This window comes from Piliocolobus tephrosceles, chromosome 4, assembly GCF_002776525.5.
Source record: "Piliocolobus tephrosceles isolate RC106 chromosome 4, ASM277652v3, whole genome shotgun sequence".
NCBI lineage: Eukaryota > Metazoa > Chordata > Mammalia > Primates > Cercopithecidae > Piliocolobus > Piliocolobus tephrosceles.
Window position 1 is genome coordinate 162,229,100 of NC_045437.1, and position 12,021 is coordinate 162,241,120.

Sequence of the window (12,021 nt, forward strand, 5' to 3'; positions counted from 1 at the left end):
AAATCTCTGTCACTCCAGAAGACAAAACAAGATTCAACTGGCAAAAATTACAGAAAGACAAATTTGGGATTGATAAAGAGATATTTTATAAACAACAGAACAAGCTAAAAACGGGATGGTCACTTTAAGACCTTAGACATGTTCAGGAAGAAACCAGGCAGCCACTTGTTGTTGACTATTGAGGAAAATATTAATATACCAGAGAATCACTGAATGTAGTGGTTATATCAAACTTCTTCCAGCACTCCAGTTATCAGAAAGTAGAGGGAGAAAAAGAAGTGAAGTAACTAGGAAAAAAGGCAGAACAGAAAAGGATAAAGTGTACTTTCAAACTTGAAATACTTAATTGTATATTTTCTGAAGTCACATCTATGTCCCAAGAGGATCCAGATAACTCTTTGATAAGCCATAGACAGAGCAGTATCCAGAGCCTTTATAAACTTATGTTGTAATATCCCTTGTCAAGCTTCTTCAGCTAAGAAAAACAGCTCAATAATCTACTTGGAAATTTTAAAAAAAGAAAAACAAAAAAAGAAACTAACTTTGATTCTTTTTCCTAGATTGATTGTCCTGTGTTTTGAGAAACAGAATCTTTGTTAAGGCATTCTCTACAATCTAACTGGAAATACTTCTCGTTGCCTGGACACTTAAACTGAAGCTTCAGAATATTGCAAAAGAAAATACAACATTCATACGACTTTTTTCAGAAACAAAATATGTCTTCCCTCATCCCTGCCAAAAGAGACTATTTAAGATTATTATAACTTTCATGTCAATTAACAAATGGATATTTTTATTTATGGTTTTATCAACTGGCCCTTCTGTTTGAACCCATTTGCACACCACATATGTAAGTTGCTACAGCTACAACCAGTGGGTAGAGAAGTGGCCATGGTCATACCATATGACCTCTCTGCTTCTCTGTTTCTTTGTATGTAAAACGAGGAGGTTGAAATAGATGACAGCAATGTCTCTTTCCAGCTTTTCAAACTCCAAAGAACCCAGGAAGAGCCTCTTTCTTAAAAGCTGACAGAAGTTTGGTGCTCTAGGACTGGTCAAAGGGCCTAGAAGAGAATAAGGGTGGAAATCTCTTTGAAAAGATAGTTTAAAGGGAATTTCTCTTACTCTGAAGCACAGAGAGTAGAGAAACATCAATCAGGATATTGAGAAAGGCTGTGGGATGGAGATATCTAAGATGATCTTGAGGTGCTTTAGAAAAAGACATGAGTATAGTTTATAGCAGGAAACTGAAGGCAAAATTTCCACTGTATTAAATGCAGCTGGGAACTTTATTACAAAAACATGACCTTGGAAAGGACTAAAGACTGGCTAAAGTATTGGGCTTGGTTCACCTGACCAGAGCAAGATGCCATATGGGGAGGCCTCATGTCCTCAGAGCACACCCCTCTCTGAAAATAATTCATTAATTCTTGTTAGAAATGGGAAGTACAAAGTTTAGAGGGTTCTCCTTTTCCATCTCAAAACAAAACAAAAAATATCTCTTCTGGAGTAGGCCAATTGGATCCTGGATCGCATACACACATATAGGCATTTGGGTACTTTCTGGAGATCATGGCTCAACTCTACAACTTTTTGATTAATCAATAACTGAGACACCCACCTTACATAATTTTTCTTGGTCGACAAACATCTCACAAATCATATCTTAGGTTTTATTCAATGTTTTTGGGCTTAGACTATTTATTGAAAATAACCGTGTTTCAATATATTTTACATGTCAATTCTGAACGTTGACATCTTGAAACGATAAGGTTTTTTTAAAAAAGTAATTTATGGTGAACAAGTGAAATTTCTCATTGTACCAAATTTATCAATATGTTCACATTAAAAAAAGCTTCAGTGTTTCAGTAAAACACTGTGCAATGAATCCAGTATAAAAGGAACTTGAATATATATTTTTTGCATACATAAACATCTGCTCTCTCTAAATTTTGCCTCCTAAAATTGTTTATTTTGCCTCAGCCTTAACCCTTAAAAATAGCAAAAGAATTGCCTGTCTTGAAATGTTTATTAATGTTTATTAATTTAACAGCACAGTCAAGTTAGGCTCCTTCGCACCCAAGTTAAACTTGCTTTACGCAGTGTTTAAAATATTTTAAAAGGTCTCTTGGAGGGAGAAATGTTGATCTAGAACTTGAGATCCCTGGGGGAATAAAACACAGGGTTGTGATTTCGAGCTCAGGCTAAGAATGAGGTTGCGCATTTTTCTGAATCAAAAGGCAGGTCTATTCTAGAGAGTGACCTTGGGAAAGTCCAGGGTTTCTTTCCCCCATCCTGGGATACAGATATACTTCATAAAGGCCAGCTGCACTCATTATAAATATCTTGTGAGATAGGCAAAGTGCTGCACTGTAACTCCTTTAGCCAGAAAGCCAGGAAAGAGAGGGCTTATGTGACCTTTTGAGAATAAGTTGTTCACTCCAAGAAGCCCGGAGTAATTAAAACAGAGAGTTAGCGCTTCTTTCGGGGGGGATCAATTTACTGTGAATAGCCCAAAGCTTTTTTTCACTTGTGATGGTACTCTTGCTCTGGACAAGGGAGGAGGCAGGAGAGCCAGTGAGGGGAGGTTGAACAAGGAGCAGTAATCTAAGAAGGGAAAACAAAAATAGAGTGGGAAATAAAGGGAGGAGTGAAAGAAGGGCAGGCTTTGGGAGGTCCTGTGGCACTTGTGGGCAATGCCTGTGCTCAAAGGCCTCTTAGGGGGCAGGTGGCTATTTCAGTGTGTTCCCATTATAGAAATGGATCCTAGTGTTGCCCTGAGGAAGGGCACGGAAGCTGGAACTGACACACCACTCCTTAGGTCATTTTTACCTCGTGAATCTACGGTGACTCCCACCCTTGATTTTTCTGTTTAGGACCCTCTGAGGTCTAGCTCTGCCTTTGTCCTTCCCGTAGGAGCTCCAGCTACCTCTCCAACTCTCTACTCCAGTCAGGCTGCACTCCTGCCTTGAGCCCCACACCCATACCTCTGTTTTCTTATTCTATGGTTTTCCCTCTTCCTTTCCTTTGCACATGTCTAAACTACCTCCATCAACTACCTCCATCATAGGTCAAGATCTATTTTATTTCATAATAATAACTTACATTGCAATAAACTTTATGCCAAGCACTTAAACATGCACAATTATACCTGAGCCATTGTCTCCTGGACATTTCTTTAATTATTTTGGCTACATTCATATTTCCTCATGTTTTATCTCTTGGAGCATTTGTTCACTAACCCAACTCTACAGAATCAACCCCTAGGGATGAAATGCTGCAATAATGTCCACTGTCAATAAACTCCCCAGGAAAAATTGGAGTTAGGAGTTAGGGTGACCCAAGCTGGTAGAATTTTGACTAGTGCTGTTTATGTTTTTCCATATTATATAATAAATTTTTTGCCAAGATGATGTATAACTTTTATAATGAAAATTAGCTATTGTGCCACTGTACTCCAGTGGGTGAAAGAGCAAGATCCCATCTCTTAAAAAAATAAAAATAAAAATAGAATGTTAAAAAAAATACATCTCTTAAAAAAAATAAAAATAGAATGTACAAAAATAATACAAATTAGCACACATATTAAGCTCCCCAGTTGATTCTGATGATTTGGGAACCATCAGGTCCATGTTAGTCATTTGAACAATGATTCAGTCATAAGCCTTTTTAAATGTATTCCCCATCCAACAAGGCAGAAAAGTATTCAACATTAAGAACTGGCCCTGTCTGTTTTCTCTCTCTCTGGTGCTAGCAATTCCAAGCTCAAAGCAGGAGTTCCATAAATACATGAGTGGGTTTGAACAGACTCTAACAAAAATACGAAAAAAATTAATGAAGACACACACGACGCAGTACATTTGGAAAAAAAAAAAAGAAAATCTTACAATTAATAGGTTAAAGAAGTGTGCTTTTTTTTAATTAAAAAAGGTAATGACTAGCTGAGGAGAAAATTGGAAGACAGAGATTATAAATACAGCCTAACAGGGTTGGTTTAGGCTGAGTTATCTGCAGGGTTGGTTTAGATACAAGCTTTTCCTTCCAATAAAAGTTGAAATAAGAGGTATTCACATCTCCCTTTTTGGTGGTCTTAAAAACTATCAGTTTTATCTGTGCAGGACAATTTATAGGCACTCTTCTTGAAATGGGAGAGGGATGAATTAGATGACCTTTCATGCTGTTAGCGCTTTTCTCCTCTCTTGGAAAAATGTTAAGCCTTGGCACTCAGTACCAGGTAGCACCCTCAGTGCACTAGTTCTGGTGAAATAAGAGAGGAAGCATTTCTGTTTCTTGAAAAGTTTTATTTGGTGACTATATACAATCATAAATACACATTCCTCTGAAGACTATAAAAGTCTTCTCCTCTAAACAATTAACTTTTCATTAAAAAAAAGAAACTTGAAGCTGCACTTGCAGCCTATTATTTAAATCATTTGTGTAAAGAGTAAATTCAAGTAATGTATAGCTACCTCTACACATGTTATTAATATGAATACATATAATGTAGTTGGCTTGGTAAATATTTTTAAAACTCTGTAGCCTTTGAATAAACTTTCCTTGAAAAACAAAACGCAATTCTCACTCACATTTACCAAGGACAGAACCATCTCTTAAGCTTTGCCATTGCTTCCCAATGCTCCCTGCTTTAGGAGAAAACAAGGAACTACTTTGGGTCCATTCAGCGCAATCTTCCTCATTCTGCTCAGGACCCAGATAGAATTGCATGAAATAAAACAAATATAGACATAATTAGAGCAAGGAAATCTCTTCCTGATCTTGTCGCCAGATTCATATGAGATCCTTTCTAGTCTTTTATACTTTAGTCAGATCAGGTGGTGTTTGTTTGATAACAAATCTATGTCAGTATTGATGCTCTTGGTTTCACAATCACACAAGTTTAAGAGTATTCATTCATTGAGCAAACATAAAAATTTAAACCTTCTTATGTTGGGTTAGTTATATAAATGTCCATTTCCAACATCCTCAAATGCCTTTAATCCAACTGCATATTTATGGAATAATGGACTGTGGTCCTGGGACCAAATATTGTTTAAATTTGATTTGTTGAGAACACTACATAAAGGGAATCTTCGCCAAGACACAGAGCACTTCATCTCCTCAGGAGGAGATCCCATGCCATCCCTTCTAAGCAAGGGCATGGTCGAACTGTCCTTTCTCCAGGCCTTCAAGTCCATCAGCCCAGGTAGAGGTTGGCATGCTTCGATATGGATCCAAAAGAATCCGGAAGCACCGGACAATGAGAATGCCCAAGAAGATAAACAACAAAATCACAAAAACAAATGTCGTTTTCTGTTCCAGGGACATGCTAGAATCTGCTGATATGTTCCCAAGGGGCACTAGGGATGAAGGGATGGGCTGTCCTCCATCCATGGTCCAGGGAAGCCAGAGCACAGGATATCCTGGTTTCCTTTTCTTCCATCATCAATCTGCAGTGGTCATGGTGGCTGCACTCTGGAGAGGCTGAGTTATCTGCAGGGAAAAAGGAAGGGAAGGGAATACCTATAAAATAGCAGCCTTATTTTTTAGGTTCACAGTCCTATTTTTCAGAGAGAAAAAGAAATCTGTAAACCAGCTTTCTTTTTCACCAGAGATACTCAATTCTGTATAATTATGGGGAAAGATATTTTACTCTTGCATGAAATTACCAGATTGTTCTCAGAAGAGCCACCTGGGGCCAGGAGGGATGGGCAGGGAATACAACTATAATATAGAAGATAAGGAATGTGCACAGTAATATTGACCTCAGGGTGTGCTGTCAACTTGACATCCGAACCCAGCCTCCCCTGCCAAGTCTCCTTCAGCTCTGCTCCACTAATATTACTCTCACATTATTCTTATGATAGCACCATTGAGCGAGCCTCAGCCAGCACTGTGGCTAAACTGACATACGTTAGCCACTTTACTGCGAGCTTCATGAAAGCAGGGATCTCTGCAGCCCCAGTGCAAGGAAACTGAGGTTAGAAAAGGTGCTTAAAATAGAAACCTTCTCCAGGAGCGTCAGGTTCTGGGCTCTGGGCTCCACTCTACTGCAAAATAAGTGTGGGACCTTGGAGAGGTCACTAAGCTGTAAAAATGCAAGTAGAAATGCCTGCATCTCTCATGGTGCTGTAATCAGGATGAAGAGCTGTGAAAACCCTTTGAAAAGTATACAAAAAAAGAAAAACAAACAAAGCTAAGTGTTGCTTCACCTAAGTTACAACTAAGGGAGCTATGCTGCTTCTCCTTTCCTTTCTACTGCCTGAGCCGAGGGAGAACGGAGGTATCTCAGACTCCCAAACCATCAAGTTACTGTTGCTTTTTCTTTTTTCCTCAGAAAACAAAGACCAGGTTCAATACTTGACCCTTGGAAGCACCTAGAGAATGAAGCCAAGAGAAACGAATTGACTGATGCATATTTTCAAAAGGATAGTTTTCCTTACAGTGGTTTCCTACCATTTAAGACTATTTGGTACAGAGGAAGAGAAGGAAAAGGACAAGCTAACACTATTTTAATTTAACTGGTGGAAAAACTTAGATATATAGATATTACTGTATAAATAAACAAGTAAATATTACCATAGAAATATACAAGTATATACATGACAAGTATACACAGAGGTCATTAAAAGCTTCAGATACTGAAGTAAATCTACTTAAATCACATTGTAAACAAAAGTATATACATTAGACCCTACTGTATAGAAAATTAAATAACATTTATTATGAATTCATTCATAATAAAAATTACACAGCATAGTAACTAGTTACAGAAATTAACACGAACACAAAATAAATTTTGTTCAATGAAAATAAACAACCAAATAAAAATAGAATACGTGACCTAAAGTATCAATACAATGTTTCTTCAGTTAACTTATAATCATTGCCTTCAAGTACAGCATTAGTAATCATAGTATAACAGTCTGCATTATATTGACACTTCAAAGTTTATAAAATCACAGTTTAAAAAACGGGGATCTCAGCCAGGATCTGGGAGGAAGGAGTTACCAGTTGGGTAATGCATCATTTTTGCAGCTCTATCACTTTGAATTTTTTTAAAGGCTAGAACAGTTGCAAAACTCATTTATAATTCATGTTTGTTTTGAAGTAAGATTGGGATAAAAATTTGACTGCATTTTTAATAAATAAGCTCTTTAGGAATTTCCAGTATGCTAATGCACTGGCTTTTGTTTTGGTTTGCTTGTTTCTAAGCACCCTCCCAGCCTTGGGTATTAATTCCTTGTGGGCCAGGAAAGGAGGGGCAGAAAGGGAGGCCAGAGCCTCCAATGCAGGCCTCCTCAGCACATCAGACAGGGCCTCCTGTGTCCACCAAAAAGATTCAAACTATACTTAATCATATGAAACATAAAATTCTCCAAGGACTGGGCCAAAGAAAAGCCCACTGATGACAGAGGAGCAGATGCTGAGGCCATCCCTGATGTGTTCCTTCTGCTTTTTCATATCCTACTGAGGATCCTCTCACTGTGATCCCTGCTCTCTTGCTGGATTATCAAAATCTCATTCCATGTCCTTTTTCCCTCCAGCCCAAACGAGGCCAGAGTCCTGTTCCTTGTCCATTCTCAACAGAGCTGAGACAGGAAGTTCTTTTTTTTTTTTTTTTTTTGAGATGGAGTTTTGCTCTTGTTGCCCAAGCTGGAGTGCAATGGTGCGAACTTAGCTCACCGCAACCTCCGCCTCCCAGGTTCAAGTGATTCTCCTGCCTCAGCCTCCTGAGTAGCTGGGATTACAGGCATGTGCCACCATGCTTGGCTAATTTTGTATTTTTAGTAGGCCGGGATTTTTCCATGCTGGTCAAGCTGGTCTTGAACTCCCAACCTCAGGTGATCTGCCTGCCTCAGCCTCCCAAAGTGCTGGGATTACAGGCATGAGCCACTACGCCCGGCCATTTTCAGAAAGTTCTTTAGGAAAACACCACATAATCCAAAAAGGAAATATAAGAAGAAAAAAGACCATTAATGGTATAAATTGACATAAGGATTTCTGGATCTGTGAAATCCAAAAAATCAGGTCACAACTAGATAGAGAACATTTTGAGTCCTTGGGAATGACCTCCTCAGCACAAGCAGGCTGACTAGTACGGGGATACTTTGCTCAGTCCCTCCCTTCCCACGGGGGTCTCCACTTGATGAGCAACTTTGTGAGCCCAGGAGCAGTCTTCCCCAGCCTTCTCTTCCATACAGGGCAAATGCCAGATCCTTCTCTCCTGGATCAACTCTCATACTTTGTAGGCTTCACCCACAACTCAGGATTTAGAGCGAGGAAACCATTCATTTGGGGGCTGCAGTGATAGGCAACCATTCCAGAAACTCCAGCAAATAACTTATTCATCCTGATTCAGATTATCTGCCAGATCTGCCTCTTCAACCACCCTGGGAATGACTCTGGGACTCAGATTCTGCATGAGGATACCAAGTATTAGAATGATTTTTAAAATCAGTTTTATTTTGAAGTTTTACCATCCTCTACTGATTAAAAGGCAAGGTACAAAGGAAGGGTTAGCCCTCTTTGCATTGAGAAGCCTCCTAAACTATAACTATGTGTATTCTCCAATGTCTCCATCACCAAACCTTTCCTAATATACCAAATTATGAGCAAATAGAGGTCAAAGAATTTTTTAAACTCTGTAGCACATTGAGAGTTGTAAACCTCTCATCCCCCAGCACACTGTGGTGCCTAAGTTCCTATAAAAATAACTGTTTTTGGTCAAAGTGTCAACGTCTCCTATTAAATTGCAATATTTTACCTAGGAAAGTGGCACATTAATGTGCTAGCAGGAATGTGTGAGGACTGTTCCCGCCTGAAGGAGGGGGAAATGTGGTAAGTAGAAAGGCGATTGAAGGAAGACTTTGTTGGGTATGAGGGACTCCTGGACAGGACAGGAAGCCAGGCATGGTGGTGTGAGCAGGGGGCCCATGGAGAGCCTTGGGGGAGGGATGAGGGATGGTGGGTAGAGACAATCAGGAGATGGTTGCTAAAGGGATAAAGAGATCCAGAAACCAGTGCTGACTATTTCACAATTTTTCCCAGGACTGATTGAAACCCCCGGAAGAGTCTGCTTGATTTTAAACCTGCAATCAGTTAGTCAATAATTTACCCATATAGAAAGCTCCAACAGCATGTATAAGTTGAAGGACACATCAGCTATTATAAGGCGGAGAAAAAGAAATAAATGTAATCATTTTGCTACCACAATACAAAAATATCTCAAGACATGTAAAATTTTTAAATGACTGTCTTGCAGTAAAATGTCCCTTTTTGGTAAAAATGATTCTTAGAAAGTGTGCAAAGTTGCTTTTAACTGAATAATGACATCTGTCTTTTAGATGACCAGGGAAATCTGCATAAGTCTATTATTTCAAAGGATTTTGACACTACCTTCAGAAATCTTCATAATAACACATGGCAGCTATTTTAAGTATAAAGAAGGACCACAGTTACTCACGGACGTATTTTAATCCTGACAGACGTTCCCCATCACACAGTACATCTGTGTCTTCCCTTTGTCAGGTCCATTTGTGGGTGCTCAGGAAATAAAGTCTAATTTTAATACTGAAAAATTAAAGGAAACCTTAATTAAAAGATACCCTTTTCAAAAGTCATATAATACATTCCTTTGCTCGAGTCAAGCTCCCTTGTGATATTGACAAAAACAGAAGACAACCGTAATTACTAATGAAGTCCAACGGGCACAGTCACTGCAGCCACGGTCATTCGCACTCTCAGCCGCTCACTTTAGTTTGAGTAATTTTCAAAGTGGCTTTCCTCTTCCCTTGCCCATACTTCCTACACACTGCATCTTGATTCATCTTTCTAAGCCCAGATCTCACCACTTCTTCCCTCAGAAAACCCTGGCACCCAGGACTGATCAGCCCAGTAATCCCCTTGTAGGCCTGATGCCCAGATGTTTTCTGGACCACGCATTAGGACCTACGCTGACAATGGAATTTTTAAGATCTTTAAGATCGGAGTTTTATTTTTATAAGTTTAGGAAGGAGCCAACACCAAATCACATTTAGTTCTCAGTAAAATGGCCAATATGTTGATCAGAATAAACTTCCATGTAACTGAGTGTTGGACACCTGTGGAGAATGTCCTCATTTTGTCTATTTTTCAACTTGATCCAATACCTGCTGTGCCCTGAATGCCTCCAGGTTTCCTACCTCATAATACTTGCCTCCTCTCCTTCTTTCCATCTGTGGAGAGAAAGAGAGGAGGCAAGCATAATGAGGGAAGCATCTTTCCTCTCCTTCTTTCCATCTCTCCCTCCCTTAGGGTTCACACCAAATACCCACTTCTCAGTGGGGTCTTCTTTGTCTGCCTTCACTAAGGATGGGGTGTTTTCTATTCCATCTCCAGAGACATCACCAGTACTCTGTGGCAGCACTGATTACAGTGCAAGTCTCGACAGTGTTTATCTCCATCTTATTGTACAATAAGCTCCTTGAGGAATTATTTGCTGTTCTGGGATCATTGCCTTTTAAAATACAGGTTAAATCAAATCTTCAACCCCTTAGAGTCCAGGGAACTGAATTCAAAATCCAAGGCGCCAGCTAACTGATGCAGAGAGGAAAAACAAAAGCACAAGTCATCCAGCCAGACTGAGGTGCTGGACCATCACATTTGAAGTAAGTCTTGTTTTAAAGAATCACAGCTAGTTCAAGTCACAATGACACATTAAAACCACAGATCTTGTAATTTGAAGAGCCATAGTTATTTGGCTCTTTAAATTTTCCTTGACCTCCGTGTTGATGGGTGGATCTGAAAATATAAAAATCAGCCAGAGATAGACAGTTACCCTTTTATTTAAGAAGTCAATTTTTTCTAACCTAATCTACTTTTTGGTGGGGAAGGGCAGCCATTTAAAATATCCTGAATCCAAATGTCTTACACGAAAACTATTAATGTCAACATGTACCCTTCTCAGACTTGGATCCCTTGGACATTTTATTTCATTTGCATCTCATTATACAATTTCACAGTAAGGAAAAAATACTTTCTCTTAAGAAAATTATCTTAAAGCAATGACATGTCTCTTCTTTCTTTTTTTTTTTAGTGACAGAAACAGAATTACTTAAGTGCATTGGACACCTTGTTCTGTGGAGCCACACATAGGGACTTGATTCTACATGTCATCAACTCAAGAGCCCACCCTTTTGCAGTAGGGTGCAATGATCTTATTAATAGTTACAGTACCTGTGTAGTCCTGCCTGGCACATAGTGGGGGTTTGATAAATAGGTGGGGATGAATGAGTGTTTTCTCTTTACACCATTTTTGTGCAAAATGATAAATATTTTTCATTTCTATTATGTGATCAAGCACACTGAAGTATGAAAATTATAAATAAACTGCCAAGAATTATAAAAATCAGTTACCAAAAAGGTAGCGCCCCCCCTCTGCCACCACCCCACCGCCAAAGGATGTTAGATCCCAAGTTTTTCACTGGCATGTTGGAATGAACTGAAGGTGTTGTCCCTCAGGTGTTAATGGCCTGTAGGGCACAATGAAGCAATGCTGCCTGTATTTTAAGTACTCCTAAACCATATAATTGAGGTACTTAATTTTTAAAACTTCTGGGTCAGAAACCTAGTTACATGACTTGACGTGGTTTCAAAAGTAGGTGTCAAAACAGCCCATCCATTGAGCAAGGACACTCATGGGCTTGTCCAGTTTCCATTCACATGTGACGGACAGGACACTTTATCCTGCAAAGATATACTATGAACCTTATTTATATTTATCTGGCAGACTAGCGAGACCAATCTGTAGACTTTAACAGGAATGGAATTGCCTAGCTAGGCAGGACTGAATTTGCAGTGACTGGCAGAGACAAACTTACTCAAAATGCTGCATTATTCTGCAATAGTTCTGAAGTTAACTGTGGAAATGTTAACATGGCTTTGAATGATTCAAGTAATACGCATCCTGATACTGAGCCTAAATAGAATCCCTCTCTACTTTTAGCACTAAAGGAAGCCTGGGCTGCATTCCTGTTTGTATAA

General features: G+C 39.1%; 1 protein-coding gene across 3 annotated transcripts in view; it reads right to left on the reverse strand.

Moving 5' to 3' along the window:
* Positions 1–4,284: 4,284 nt before the first annotated feature.
* CTXN3 (cortexin 3) overlaps positions 4,285–12,021 on the reverse strand; it is a 49,476-nt gene continuing 41,739 nt past the window's right edge. For all 3 annotated transcript variants that reach the window (XM_023194023.1, XM_023194030.1, XM_023194016.1), the window contains 2 exons: positions 9,464–9,570; positions 4,285–5,490 (listed from right to left, as the gene is read on the reverse strand). In XM_023194023.1, coding sequence (XP_023049791.1) covers positions 5,146–5,391 — 246 coding nt within the window. In that variant the 5' untranslated portion in view covers positions 5,392–5,490; positions 9,464–9,570 and the 3' untranslated portion in view covers positions 4,285–5,145. The remainder of the gene's footprint in view (positions 5,491–9,463; positions 9,571–12,021) is intronic.